The 16,103-nt window shown below is 38.9% G+C and overlaps 2 protein-coding genes across 3 annotated transcripts; both read left to right on the forward strand.

Moving 5' to 3' along the window:
• Window positions 1-594: 594 nt before the first annotated feature.
• Window positions 595-975, forward strand: LOC109154170 (cold shock protein 2-like). Its single transcript, XM_019302029.1, has one exon. The coding sequence runs from the start codon at window positions 595-597 to the stop codon at window positions 973-975; it is 381 nt and encodes a 126-aa protein (XP_019157574.1).
• Window positions 976-13,116: 12,141 nt separating this feature from the next.
• LOC109154126 (F-box protein At5g65850-like) lies at window positions 13,117-16,103 on the forward strand. Of its 2 annotated transcripts, none has more exons than XM_019301990.1 (3): window positions 13,117-13,449; window positions 14,442-15,629; window positions 15,712-16,103. In XM_019301990.1, the coding sequence occupies exon 2, from the start codon at window positions 14,515-14,517 to the stop codon at window positions 15,607-15,609; it is 1,095 nt and encodes a 364-aa protein (XP_019157535.1). In that variant the 5' UTR covers window positions 13,117-13,449; window positions 14,442-14,514; the 3' UTR covers window positions 15,610-15,629; window positions 15,712-16,103. The 2 variants fall into 2 exon arrangements, with proteins under 2 accessions (XP_019157535.1, XP_019157534.1); XM_019301989.1 differs by having other exon boundaries at window positions 13,117-13,233.

A 16,103-nucleotide genomic window follows, 5' to 3' on the forward strand; every position in this document is an offset into this window, starting at 1 on the left:
CACGGGATACGTTTCTACCGGAGTGTGAAAGACAGGGGGAAAGTAACGCGGAGTCGTGAAATCCTGGGATAGTAGCGCGGCGACGTGAAACCCGAAGCAGTAGTGTGGTGTCACTGGGCGTGATTAGTGCGGGCTTGGTGATCAACGCACTAGATCACGGAAATTCATTGTATCTTGGAACCAAGAAGTGGTGGATATAGTGAATTGCTCTTGGAGATAAGAGCAAGTGGAGTAGGAGGATTACACTACCTCGCGAACCACTATAATTGTCTTGTGTTCTTTACTGCTTTCTTTACTTACTGCTCTTTACTTGCTCTACACGAGATATATACTCACGCAATCTCACACACACTTTATCTTTATTTAATTCCGCTGTGCACCATACTCTAACAATCTAGTTAAGAGTTTTGGTTTATCTCTGGCTTAGCAATTGTTGTGCTGTGCGAAAAAGTTTGAAAGTCTATTCACCCCCCATCTAGACTTTCACCTTACCTCTTTTGGGACCAACAACTAATTATATCGGCCGGGCACAGGTTCTCATTGAAGACCTTACCCTCGCCGGCCGACACATTCCGCTTGAAGAACAAAACCTATATGTATTCCGGGGTTTACGACTTGAATCTCGGGGTATTGTCTCTTTTCTCATTGTCCGGGGAACACCGGTCACGCTCCATGAACTCTGGGATATCCTTGGGGCTCGAAGAATTCATCACCGGTAGTGGAGGTTCGTCGCCGGCAGCCTTTTCCGTACAGAAATCCAGGCAGCAGCAGCGCGACAAGGGTGGACAGTCACATGGCGGCGGGCATGGCTCCAGGCAATCCGGGCAATCCCGTGGTGGTGGTGGTGGCCGTCGCGGCAATGGTGGTCGTGGTCGTGGCATTAAGAACGACAATCACCAACCTAAGTGTCAACTTTGTGGGGTTCTAGGGCACACTGCGCCTACGTGTTACAAATGGTATGAAAAGGATCCATAAGCTAATATGGTTTATCAGAGAACCCCTTCAGATTCCTCACAGGACTCTCATACTTGGTTCCTAGACACGGGTGCAACAAATCATGCAACTCCAGATATAGCGACACTCTCTATCTCGGACGAGTATATTGGTAATGACACCCTCTGTGTCGGTGATGGTACATGTTTGCCTATTAGTCATATTGTTCATGCATCTATTCATACCCCTTATAGGTCGTTTCATTTATCTAATATCCTTCATGTTCCCACTTTATCTACCTCTTTATTATCAGTTCAAAAATTTGCATCTGATAATAAAGTTTTTTTTGAATTTCATCCATCTTTTTTTTTTTTTTTTGTTATGAAGGATATCAACACAAAGGAGATTCTTCTTCAGGGCAATAATTCTGGTGGGTTATACACACTACCAGTTCGAAGTTCGTCACCTTCCGAATTTCTTTCAGCTCGTGCATCTCCGTCTGTCTGGCATGATCGTTTGGGCCATCCACACCATCGTGTTCTTCCCTTTTGTTCGGTTAGTGGGTCTAGTAGTGCTATTTGTTGTAATTCTAGTTTATGTAATGCGTGTCAAATAGGCAAATCTTCTCATTTTCCATTGCCACGTATTAACACTTCTAGTTCAAACATTCTTGATTTAATCTATACTGATATTTGGGGTCCAGCTCCTCTCTTATCTTCTGATGGTTATAGATACTTTTTTCTGTTTGTCGATGATTTCTCTCGTTTTACTTGGTATTTTCCCATGAAACAAAATATGATCTTTATGATATTTTTGAAAAGTTTCGTGTCCTTTGTTGAAAGACTTTTCAATCGTAAGATCAAATCTATTCAATCTGATTTAGGTGCCCAGTACAAAAATTTGCATTCCTCTCTCACAAAATTAGGAATCTATCATAGACAGTCATGTGCCTATACTCGCGAACAAAATGGCTGTGTGGAGCGAAAACATCGACATATTGTCGAAATCGGTCTCACTCTCATGGCTCGTGCGTCTGTTCCATCTAGGTTTTGGGATTTTGCATTTGAGACCGCGGTTTATTTAATTAACAGAATGTCATCTGCTATATTTCTAGTCCTCATTCGTTATTGCATAAATCTCCTCCTTCATATTCTTTTTAATGTCTTTGGTTGTCTTTGTTATCCTCATCTACGTCCTTATAATCGTCACAAAATGTCTTATAGATCCTTTCCATGTGCCTTTCTTGGTTATCTTGAGTCTTTTAGTGTTATAGATGTATGGACTTCCAGACTAATAGGTGTTCGTATGCAGGCATGTCAGATTTGATGAAGTTGTTTTTCCTTTTGCTATTAAAATTTTTGTGCAGAAAATTTCAGATTCACAGTCTCAGCCTTGGGTTGCATCTATTCTTCACCCCGTGGTGACCAATCTTACCGCTTGCGTTCCGTCCGAACCAGCACCACCGGCTGCACCAGGTTCAGACCGAATCAGTGCTACCGGCAGCGCCTGAACAGAACAGCACTGCACTGTCGACATTGCCTATTGCTGCCGAGACTACACAGCAGGCCGCCACAGTAGCAGCTGCTCGTCCACGCGGACGTCCACGAGGCTGGTCTACTCGGTCGAATGTCCGCACACATGATATGGAGACACAGAGTCGGTCTCGCGCACCTCCTACAGTTTTGACAGCTCAGGTTTGCATCACTGATTCCACTTGTTACACACAGGCTGTCAAACACTTGGAATGGCGCCAAGCCATGGATGAGGAATTTAATGCTTTATTACAGAATCAGACTTGGTGTCTGGTTCCGTCTTAATCTAATCAGAATGTGATTGGTTGTAAATGGGTTTTTCGAACCAAGATAAAGGCGGATGGTTCGATTGAGAGATACAAAGCCAGGTTGGTAGCAAAAGCATTTAATCAGGTTCCTAATCAGGATTTTTTCGACACATTCAGTCCGATTGTAAAACCTACCACAGTCAGGTTACTTCTTTCTTTGGCTATATCTTCTGGTTGGACTGTGAGACAACTAGATGTTCATAATGCTTTTCTCAATAGTAATTTGACTGAAACTGTTTACATGCGGCAACCACCTTGTGACAACCCAAAATTTGTTTTATAAATCAGGTTTTAAGAAATTCCAAAATAGCCAATTTTCGCTCCATAAAAATTTTTACGAAGAAAACGGTGTTGAATAAATTATTTGAGCCATTTTAAATTTGATTTGATTCGACGCCAAGAATGGATTTAAATCCCAATATCCTAAATTTTTGGGTACATTGCGTGCTAAGTTTTGAACTGAGAAACCTATCTGAGTGAAACCGGGAGAATTCTGAGAAGCTTGAACCAAGTGTTCATCTAGAAATCATTTTGGGAAAATTCCATTTTCAACCCCAAACTATTTTAAATAGCAATTCTAGCCTTTGATTCACAAAGCATGGTGAACTACAAGCTTACAACATCTCTACCTGATACCTTCTTGAACCAATCAGGATCATCCTCTTTATCATCAACCAATCATAAGGAAAATCTCTAGGGTTTTGTACCACTATAAAAACCACCTTATGCACTCCTCAAACCCTGATCTCAAACCTTGCCTCTCCATTGTTGTCTGATAAGAAGCCAATCACAGTAAGTTTTCCATACAATTTTCTTCACTCTGCCTTTTCTAAAGTTTCCCCATCTATGGAGTTCTTAGGGCTTGGTGTTGTGAATGCTTGGGTGTTAGTTGGTGAAGGAAGTGGAGATTCTTGAAGAGAGAGGAGGCTGAGATCCAAGCTAGAAGAGTAAAAGGCTACAAAGGTATAACCCATGGACTCTCAAGTTATTTTCAAGACTCTGTGAAGTCTTTTGATGGTAGAAATGAGTAGAAATGCTAGATTTTGAAGTATTTGAGCTATTAAGTGATCTATTACTAGTCTATGATGTGTTGTTGATGTTTTGGTGGAGTTAGAGTTGGCTGAGAATGTTTTGCAAATGAAAAAGAGGTTTCTAGTGCACAGGCAGTGTGCACCAGTAGGCATAGCGGATCCAGCTAACAGCCCGCAGAGGGGACCGTTGGCTAGGGCCGTGGCCAGCCGGGCCTAGGGAACGGCCCTAGGAGAGGGTCGTTGCCTAGATGCGGCGAGAAGGCGGTTTGAGGAGCGGGCCTAGTCGAGCCCCGCCCCAAGTTCCGTTGAGTGCTTCCAGTGCAGTGGTCGGGCCCTTATGGCTCAGCTACGTGTCGTTTCGGACGCGGTGTCATGGGTTCTTGTGGCTCGGTACCTCGAGGCCGTCTTGACAAACGTTTTGACTTTGATTTCGTTGAGTTTGGAGAAGATTTGAGCCCTCTATGATAGTTTTTGTGAGGGAAATTGTTACAGAAGCATATCCAGTGAATGAGATTAAGTGTTTATCAGACTTTGATCATCTATATGTTGAGCATGATGTTATTTGATTGTTAAATAGAAAAGTATGAGCTTATAGATGAGTTTTGTTAGCAAAATATGCTTGAATTGTCTTGTATGACTTATTTGAAGATTATTGCTAATTTTACAAGCATGGAAGTATACAGAGCATGTCCAACTTGAAAGCATGATTATAGTAAATGAATTCTTTGAGTAATTGGAGTTCAAATAGCATGCTAATTACTTGCTTAAGTGTTTTTTAGAAGATTTGTTAAGTTATGAGTTTCAAGCATGATTTATTGATTTTGATTGAGTTTCACAGTGAATAGAAAGTATAAGCATATCTTTACAGTAAATGCCATTTTGAGCATATCATGTTTTAAAAGTGCATAAGTGGCCAATGTGAGCCTAAGTATTATTTTCCTACAAACTCATATCCATTGTAGAGAGTTATTATCTTGTCATATTGAGATTGAGTTGAGAAGTTATGTGCATATTTGCATAAAAAAAGTGTTGCATATTTGAGATGCATGAGTGATATATTTATATATATCTATTGTGAGGAAAACCTTGTTTTGGAGGACCCATTTGGACTATGTCCTTTCGGAGTAAAAGAGAAAGCAACGGACATTGCGATTCGATATCATGTAACGCGGCGTATTCCCACATTACGAGGTTGGAAACTGCCCGCCAGGTTTGGAATCCTGGTTAGGGGGTGTGCACACTGATAGTTCGATACCTGATTCCACAGAGTTTGAGTTTTGGAACCACGAGATTGGTTCTGTGGGCGGGATGAGAGATTGGCCGGCTAGACGTCGTGCCCAATGGGTCCATTCACATTATGGTGAAGCCCGACCTCACTCACGAGTAAAGAGAAAGCGAGTCATCTCGACTCTAAGAAAGCGAGTCATTGAGACTCTAAAAAAGCGAGTCAACACGACTCTAAGAAAGCGACTCTTTGAGACTCTAAGAAAAGAAGAGCAAAGCGAGTCATTTTTTCTCTAAGAAACCTCCACAGAAAAAGTATTCTTTTTACAAAAGAGTGTGTGTGTATATATATATATCTTGCACGAGATTGCATGATTAGTAGTAGAGAGCATGAGATTGCTTATGAGTTATATGTCTTGCACGAGATTGCATGATTAGTAGCACGAGATTGGTTATGGGTTATATACCTTGCACGAGATTGCATGATTAGTATTTGATAGCACGAGATTGCTTTACGAGATATTTGATAGCATGAGATTGCTTAATTGATTATATGAGAAATCATGAGATTGTTAAGTACTTGAGAAAGCTTTAGATTCGTTTACAAGTTTTGAGGTTATGATGTGATGTTTGTTACATAAGCATGCCTATTCGTTATTATGATGCAAGCATCTAGAAGTTAATGCCAAGTATGATTAAGTGATTAAGTTGTTTGATCAAAGAATGTGAAACAAATGTTTTTCAAAAGTATATATTGTATTACTTTACAGGGTTGAGTGGCGTTATACTTAGCTTCGTGCTAACGGGTTTTGTTTGCTACTTGTTGTTTGTTAACCCCTTTCAGGTGGGCCCAGTTCGTAAGTACGAGAGAGCACGAGTTAGACTAGTTTAACTTAGATAGCTTTGTAGTCTAAACTCTTATGTTATTTTGGATTTGTAGTTGACTACCTTATCTTTTGATGATGTTGAACACCGGGGCTTTGTTCCCCAAGTTTGGTTGTAGTACTTTAAGTTTGACTCTTTTAGATTCCTTTTATAGCTTGTGCAGTCACCGTGGGCGGTGACACCTCTTTATGTTTATTTAGTTGTTTTAATCCGCTTCTTTAGTTTATCTTTAAAGGTTTAGTTTGTTATTAAGTTTAAGAAAAGTGGGGTGTTACACACCTGACTATATTGATGCTCAATTTCCTAATCATATCTGTTTATTAAAGAGATCATTATATGGGTTGAAACAAGTCCCAAGAGCTTGATTTACTCATCTTCATGCCTTTTTATTGTCCGTTGGGTTCCAGGCATGAAAAACAGATGTGTCTTTATTTTATTATAGCCAGAATTCTACTTATGTTTATCTTCTTGTTTATGTTGATGACATCCTGGTGATGGAGAGTGATCCGAATCTTGTGAGTTTTTTACTATCAAAATTATATAATACTTTCAAGATTAGGGATCTTGGTGAACGAGGTTTCTTTCTTGGTATTTGTAACACCCCTAATTTTAAAAAAAAAACCATTTAAAGATTATGAAATGAAGGCGAAACTATCGTTAATTATCCAAACAGAGCAGAACTAAGCATAAGAGTCGGGGTGCTATGTCACATCAAAGCTTGAGAACTTAGATGCACCGGCTAACTAACTAAACAGAACATAATTCGAATTCAATATCCAAAATACAAGTCAAGGCACACAGGCCATCTACCAAGACTAAAACTATCTAAGCTAAGTCCTTGCATCCATCTAGCGCACTCCGAAGCTACTAATCTGTACCTGAAAAACCATATGGTGTAACAACCGTCAGCGAATAATACTGAGTAACCCACTCCCACCCATTGAGTACAATAAGTATAAGTATAGGAAATCATTTTGAGACTGGAATACATATATATAACCCTAAGCAATGCTAACTTTAAAACCAAGATCAAGACACAACCACAAGTTGACTCCATAAAGATACTAGCATGCATCCTAAGCTCGCATGATAAGATAACAACAAAGCTCAATAATAACAAACAACGGCAACAAGGAGCTCAACAACAATCAATCAAAACAAGTACTCAACAGAGAGCACATCCATCATCCAACCTTATACCAAGTTCCAACATTTACTCCTCTCCATCTTTATTTCAGTTCCAACTTGTACCTCCAAGCCACCCTGATCCCTCCGGAGCATGCATGCCCCCCACCGACATACCGCCAACAAATCCACCGATCTAATAGCGCTGCAGTACCAATAACACATGATATGTGCCTATAACACAATAATCAAGGGGTCTTGCCTATAGCACAAAGACATGGCACCGCAGTGCTTAAAACTTGATCCATGCCTTTAGCAAGCAAATCAAGGGTGGTCTGTGCCTATAGCACAATGACCGAGCACTCGTTGTGCTAACCGCCAACAAATCATTTCCACCAATCATATCACATTTCCCATCATGGACAAATTCATCACAACCACCGGTGCACCGTGATAACAACGACTAACAACACTCAATCAACAATGATAATCAAAGCTCAACAGCAACAACAAACGAAGCTCACGACACACACAACTCGTAAAACGGTACTCAGAAACATCACACGGGACTCATAAACACCAAACGGGACGCAACGGGGCACGGAGAAACGGTAAACGGGATAAAACGGCACCCCGCCCCGCCCGTACCAGCGGGTGGTCAACCACTCACCGTCCACCCGCAGGCGGGCGGCACTGTACCAGCGGGTACACGGCGGGTGGTCGTCCACCCGCTAGTACGGGGGCGGTACCCGACGGGTGGTCAGGTGGGGGATTGTCCTCCCACCGATCCCCCGCTGGGACGATGGTAATCTGGCTTTTTTCCATTTCGGGAATTCATCAATTAAACCCGAAATCAAGTCCAAACACATCCCAAAACATATCAAAAGTAATATGGACTCGAACAACAAGAATCAAACCAAGAAACACCACAATTATACCGTAAACACAATCCCTAAACATGCCAAGACTCGAGATTAAACACATAACGGTCGAAGAGCATCAAGAACCACAATATTAATAATAAACCTATATGCAAAGCCCTAAAAACCAGCCCTAACCTTGAATCAACACCCGAGCATGCATAAACCCACCCAAGAACACCAAAACAATGAGATTTACAATATAAACCCTAAGGACAAGCTCTAAACATAATTAAATACAAGAACATACCAATACCTCACAGGGCCACCAAGAACATCAAGAATAATAACAATCCATATCACAAATCCCTAAAGACAAGCTCTAACAAAGAACAAATACAAATCATACATTCAATCGTTTAACGGAGCCAATCAATAAAAGATAGCAAGGAAAATAGGTTTTGTAAGCCATGGGTTACCTCTTAGCCTTAATCAACTTTCCCTTGGCTACTAAGGTCCTTCTCTGAAATTCTCCTTCGATTGATCTTCCTAGGCTCGGTGGTGGGGAATCCCTTTTGCTAGGTTTCTTGGGCAATTCGTGTATCGGAGTTGTGAGAGGTGAGAGGGTTCTAATTGCTTTCTAATCTCCTATTTATAGAGTCAGACAATCCTAATTAGAATCTGAATGGTAGAAGGTGTACACTCCTTGTTCTTATCCAGCTTAAAGTCTTTAATACAAATAAGGGTCCACGATCCATGGTGGACGGTACTAATTAATTGGGGGAATCCTAACCAAATTAAATCCCTTTTCAACCATTTGTTAACGGGATTGATTCAATAATTAATCTGGATTTGAAGGCCATAACACGGGGTGTTACAATATTGAAACCGTTAAGTGCAGTGATGGGATCCTTCTGTCTCAACAATGGTATATGCTTGACATTTTGAAACGTGCTGGTATGACTGATTGCAAACCTCTGTCCACCCCAATACCTGTTTCGGAATCTCTTGCTCACTCTACAGATTTATATGATGATCCAACGCAATATTGGAGCCTGGCTGGAGCTCTTCAGTATCTTACTATCACCAGACCAGATCTAATGGTTAATCAATTGTGTCAACACATGCATGCTCCTTCGGTCACCCATAGGGAACAAGCCAAACGTGTGTTAAGGTATGTCAAAGGGACTCTATCTTGTGGTATACGTATCCGAAAGTCTGAGTCCAGAGAATTGCATGCCTTCTCTGACTCAGACTGGGCTGGCTGCCTTGAGGATCGTAAGTCAACCAGTGGTTATGCTGATTTTCTTGGGTCAAATCTTCTGTCTTGGGTATGCAAGAAGCAAAGAACTGTGGCAAAATCCTCCACAGAGGCTGAATATAAGGGTTTAGCTGATGTTTGTGCTTAGGTAATCTGGGTTCTCTCCCCCTTACGAGAGATTGGCGTCACTGGGGTTTCTGTTCCGAAGCTGTGGTGCGATAATCTTGGTGCTACCTATCTATATTCTAATCCTATTTTTCATGCTCGCACTAAACATGTTGAGATTGATTATCATTTTGTGAGAGACAGAGTTGCCAAGAGTGAGATTCAAGTCAACTTTATCTCCACCAAAGATCAACTTGCTGATATATTTACAAAAGCTTTACGAGGTCCTAGGTTTTCTTTTCTTACAGATAAACTACAGGTTTCGTCTGTACCTTGTGCTTGAGGGAGAATATTATGACTCTATGTAACTGAGTCCATCTATGATTCACAATCCCAGTCTCCCTATGTCTCCTCTTGTATATATACCTAAGATCTGTACTCTTGTAATCAATTACTGTTCATATAATTCATTACAGTTCTCATCGTCCAAACAACAAAAATCTGAGTTTGGCTGAGCTCATAGCCTAATTGTTTTTATTTATTTTTTTTTTTTGGGATAAGTGTCAAATAAGCCTTCCAACTAATTATATACTAAAGTGCTATTAGACCATCGAACTAAAAAATTAATTAGACTATTAAATTTGTTAAAATTGTGCAATTAACATACTCCATATTTAAAAGGTTACCAAAAGGTAACCGGGGCAACATTGCTTGCATGACATCTTATATGGAATCTCATTCAGATTAAAAAAAAAAAAAATTCTTGACAATGGATAAGTTGCCGGCTTCATCGTCCAGATTGAACGAGGAAGCTTGGTGGGCTTCTCCATTCGATTTGAATGGAGCAGTCATGGCTTTTTCGTCATCCCTATGTTATAGGGTAATTGTTGGATTTGTTCCTACTTGTTGGTCGTGCTCACTTCTCGTCTTTAAACTATAACTAACGTTGCAAATTTAGTCATTTTTCTAACAGGCCATGCTCACTTCTCATCTAAGTTATAATTGATGTTGCAAATTTTGTCCCTAATGTTTTGTTAGAAAAATGACGAAATTTGCAACGTTAGTTATATCTTAAGGACGAAAAGTAAACACAACCAACAAGTATAGACAAATTCTACTTTAACAAAAAAAAAAAAAAATAGACGAATTCTATAATTACCTTATAACTTAGGAATGTAAAGTGTAATTTTACCTAAAAAAATTTTATATATATATTTTTATTATAATTATTGCTAAATCTTTATTACTAATTAATTATATAAATTTTAATTTATATAACATTATTTTAACATAAATAAAATAATAATATAAGTTGGAGCAAGAAAGTTTATTGGTTATTATATTTTAGAACATAAAACTTTATATTACTATTGTTATCATCATTATTAAAATAATTAGTATTATATATATATATATATATATATATATATATATATATATATATATATATATAAAGTAATTTTGTAATAGATTTTTTTCATTTAAAAATGTTTAACATATATAAAATGTTTGTTACTTATAACTTATAAGTGAAAATATAATACTTTTGAGAAAATATAATACTCTTACAGTTAAAATTTAAAAGTATGCTCTTTTTAGCATACCGACAAATCACCCGGACTTATCATAAAGAAGCTATCATATCTCATTTAAGTTGGGCTAGTCTCTTTTTGGGATTCCATACCTTGGGACTTTATGTTCATAATGATGTCATGCTTGCCTTTGGTACCCCGGAGAAGCAAATCTTGATCGAACCTATATTTGTTCAATGGATACAATCCGCTCATGGTAAAACTTCATATGGGTTCGATGTACTTTTGTCTTCAACGAGCGGGCCGGCATTCAATGCGGGCCGAAGCATCTGGTTGCCGGGTTGGTTAAGTGCTGTTAATGAAAACAGTAATTCATTATTCTTAACAAATAACAATAGGACCCGGAGACTTTTTGGTTCATCATGCTATTGCTCTGGGTTTACATACAACTACATTGATCTTAGTAAAAGGTGTGATTTTAGCCTAGCTTTCTTCCAAACATTTTTGGAATGAAATTGGCAATGATGTGGCGAATTTTGTCATTGAATGCAGGAAGGCGGACTTCCCAATAGGAATGAACGATGTTATCATCACCTTGGTGCCTAAGAAAGCTACTCCGGCGTCCATGGGTGACCTTCGCCCGATAGCTCTGTGCAACGTAACATATAAGATTCTATCTAAGATATTGTCGAATCGGCTGAAGGAGGTCCTTGAAAATGTGATTTCAGACTCACAGAGTGCGTTCTTACTGGGGAGGCTCATCACCGATAACGTACTTATTGCCTCAGAAGTCCTTCACTATCTAAACCATAAGCGGGAAGGAAGAGAAGGATGGTGTGCTATGAAGTTGGATATGGCAAAAACATATGATACGATGAAATGGTCATTCCTGGAAGGTATTATGGCTCGTATGGGATTTGATCGCCACTGGATTAACTTGATCATGCGTTGTGTCACTTCAGTTCGTTATAATGTGGGTGTCAATGGTGATCTCTCCGATTTAATCGTGCCTTCTTGTGGTTTGAGACAAGGGGATCCCTTATCTCTGTATTTGTTTATATTATGTGCCGAAGGTCTTTCTCATCTCTTAACGAGGGCGGTTCAGAATGGCTCTATTTCTCCATGTGTTGTGGCTAAGGGTGCTCTCGGGATATCGCATTTGTTCCTCACGAACAATAGCTTACTATTCTTTAAAGTTACGCGCCCGAAAGCTGAAGCAGTAACAGAATCTCTGGTTACCTACGAACATATATCCGGTCAATCAGTAAACTTCACAAAATTGTGTATTGTATATAGCCGGAATACGCATGATATTACGGAGGATGCTGTGGCAACGGTATTTAATGTAACGCAAGCTGGTAACATTGGAAAATATTTAGATTTGCCGATGGGTGTTGGCAGGAATAAGTGGGAAGCTTTTTTCTATATTGAAGCTAAATTGAGTCATCGTTTGAGCGGCTGGTGGTTAACTCGGATTGTCAGATGATCTGTAATCTGCTGAAAGGTTCATTGCCAGATTGTTCTTTCGCAGGTTGCGTTATTAGTGATTGTCGAGAACTCAAACGACACTTTGAAGTAGTGTCTATCCAGTTTATTTCTAGATTAGTGAAAAAAAAGCATGCTCACGCTTTAGCTAGAGCTGCTCGTTCACATACTGGTCCTCATTGTTGGATTTCTTCTATTCCTTCTTGTATTGCTTCTTTGATTTATTAAAATATTGTTGTTTGGTTTTCAAAAATATGTAAAAGTATCACACTTTCCTTTACAATTAACAAATGTTTTTTTTGAACAAAACGCAAAAAACTTCATTAATGATTCAGCAAATTCGAAATACTAATTGGCGGGATCACCTCCCACGTTCCAGATACATATGGAGAATCGGCTGCCCGTGCCAGTACATGAGTCACACGATTCGCTGTTCTCTTGACATATTGTAGATCCATAATTTCTATAGCGTAGATTCATAAAATTTATACTTTAGATTCGTAATTTATAAACCGTAGATTCATAATTTAAATACAGTAGATTCATAATTTCTATATACAAATTTATAATCTCTGTACTGTAAATTCATAATTTATGTACTGTAAATTCATAATTTCTAAACTGTATAGTTATCAAAAACATATAGATCTCTGATTTGTGAAAACAGAGTTCAACAATTGGAATCTAAAGTATAAATTTTATGAATTTATAGTATAAAAATTATGAATCTACAATATAAAAATTATGAATCTACATAAATTATAGATATGGAATCGTGCCCAACTTACAAGGTAGGCACGTGCTCACAGCATAATTTGCGGAAGAGCTTCTACAAGGAGTTGAAAGTCAGTCAATCCCGCATAAACAAAGCCCGTTTTATCCATGGAATTACAGAAGCTGTTGATGTTGCTGTTACGAAAGGCATCGCTTTCCATTGCGCCAATAGCGTATTGTTAGTAATCCATTTCTTTAATTCAATGCATTTTGTCTATTTGTTATGAAATTACATTACAATAATCACAACCAGCCAATGCCCATCATGCATTTCCGTCTGCTTTGTTTCACTCTTTTCACTTCACTGCTAATAAGGATCACACTGTTAGGATCGGTGTCTAAGTTTCAAGAATTCTTAGGCAGATTAATCTCCTAATCTCTTATGCAGAAAAGGGTAATCTGTATTTCCCACAAAATTTATGTTGATTTCTTGGGCACTGATTGCCCTAAAGTTTTTGTTTTTGTTTTTTTTTTTTTTTTTTCTAATTTAATTTCTTGCATCCAGTTAATTATATTTGTTCATCAGTTACTCAGTCTTATGTTTCTACTCTTTTTTGGGTGACTGAAAACCCGCACCAACTACCCGAGGGAAACCAGTATGTTGCCCATAGCTGACCGGGAAGGCCAATAGGCTACACTTGCTAGGAGTCCTTGTAATTACCAAATCAGACCAACTTGGCCAGAGTTGCCCCCTATGTTTCTACTCTTGCATACATGATTCCATGTTATTTGCTTTCTTTTTGGCCCTCCTAAACCTTTACCTGTGTTGTGTTAGAATATGACTTGTTATCAGCTTCCTAGAACAGGACTATTTTCCCTTGTGAACATGGAACAATATTGCCTTATCTTCACATGGTAGTGTATATATATGTGTGGGTTCATATCTTATAGATACTCAATCAAAAGGTATATAGCATTATGTGAATCCTAATGAACTTTAGATTCAAAGTGGGATGAAATATTTTGTTTGAAAGTGATAACATTATGTTGTTGAAGGTTTTATTTAAATTCAATGAATATCGTGAGTTTCGTTCATATATGATGAATATTTAGTTCAAGCACCCATGGATCATGGTATAATTTTCGTGTTTCGTATGTTATCCTTGTTTCTGTTTTTGTTTTCGAATATGTGTTCTCTTCCCTAGATAGTTGCTTCTTGTGTGTGTATGTAGGGGAGATTTAGAGATTATTTAGTGTTATAACACAGCAAAATACTCTATCTGGTCCTTAAAAATTGCTATGTGAGAAAAAATTGTACACGTATAACGTAATGTATGGTCAGTTAAAAGTACAATTTAGATAGCTTGTTTTCTTGTTCTTCTTTCCCATTCATACTTTTCTGCTTTCCATTTGTTATGACTTTTTAATCTTTTCAAATTCTAACAGATTAGGCAATAATGAATCCAAACATTTAGGAGGATTCTTCGATTGATGATCAGGTAGAAAAAGTGTTTCAGTGATGCTAAAGTTTTTCTGTCTCGGTATCAAATCCGCCAAGTATGAAAGGCGAAGTCTTGAGAATAAATGTGCAAGTGAAAGTGATGGCGAGAAGACTTCAGGTTCGGGTCTCAACTCTGATCTGTTTCTGCCCAATGAGATTATTATCGAAATCTTGAGCTGGTTGCCCGTGGACACATTATTGAGGGTAAAATGTGTGTGCAAGTCGTGGCGTGCTACAATCCAAGACCGCAACTTCATTGAGAAACACATGAGCAGAGCCAGAATCGTTGTGGAATGCGCTGCAAAAATGAGTGATAATAACGGGAATGAGAAACCGTACGAATGGCAGTGTGTTCGAGATGGATTAGTGCTGGAGAGGAGGAACGTGTTCCCAAAATACCGTATAAGGAACCCTGCTACAAAACAAAAGCTTGACCTGCCTAATCCACACGGACCACTGCTGTTTATTAGTATGTTTTTCCTCTCGACCAGTAATGACTATAAGGCGGTTTATATCCATCACAAAGAAGGAACCACTTCTTGTGCTGCTGATGTTGCTGTTCTAACTATTGGTACCGATTCTTCGTGGAGATCCCTTGATATTCCTAGCTTGCATAATATGAAGAGCCAGAGAGGGCAAATTCTTCGCAAATCAATTGCTGAAGTCTACTATATTATTGTATTGAGAGACTACGAAATTGTTTGCCTCGAGATGGAAACCGAGAACTTCACAAGCGTTCAAATCCCAGAGAGGTTGTTCCCGGATTGGAACAACATCCACCCTTTAAACTGGAGAGGGAAGCTAGCACTCGCATCTGTCGTGGGAGAGAAGATTAACATTTGGGTGTTGGAAAGCTACAAGAAGCAAAAATGGGAAAACGTAAAGGTCGTTTTTCCCTTGCCCTTGGATTCAATCACGAATGACAACCTTATTCCTTTCGAAACAAAAGGCGACTGGTTACGGATTAGCGTTAACTATGAACACCGAGTTGCTTATAACATGAGGACCAATAGAGTCTCCACGCTCATCTCAGCGCCACCTGGACAGAAGATTGCGTTCGTGTATAAACCTTCCTTGGTGCACTTTAAAGGAATGACTCCGGTACAAAACTAGACCAAATCAGAAACTTCAAGGTATCGTCTTTCTTCCCTTCCTCAAAGAGGACTCAAAGACAGTTGGGTTCTTCATTACTGCCATTGTTGCTTCTTGTTTCAGGTTGACTGCTGATCATGATGGCTAGGATGATGTATGTATGTTTCATCAATGGCTCTCCAGAACTCTTTCTCCTTTCAACTATAGTTTCTGGGCTTTGCTTGAACATTTAACACTTTAAGGACTTCAGAACTATTGTTCTTTTCTGTCTTAGTGCTCTAGTGTGCTTGTTCTTTTTGAAAACATATATTATGGTGTGAATATATACTTAAGAAAGCACTTTTAGTCAGGCAGAAAATATACAATTTCATGATTTTAAAAGGATCTCCAAATTCTCTATCCATCCGTGCCCATTCGGGAATTCTTGTTGACAATATTAAAACTTTTTCGGGAAATTTGTTTAATGTAATCTTCTCTTTTGTTAAGCGTTCAATGAACGCAATAACTCACATATA

This window comes from Ipomoea nil, unplaced genomic scaffold (genome assembly GCF_001879475.1).
Source record: "Ipomoea nil cultivar Tokyo-kokei standard unplaced genomic scaffold, Asagao_1.1 scaffold2610, whole genome shotgun sequence".
Classification (NCBI taxonomy): domain Eukaryota; kingdom Viridiplantae; phylum Streptophyta; class Magnoliopsida; order Solanales; family Convolvulaceae; genus Ipomoea; species Ipomoea nil.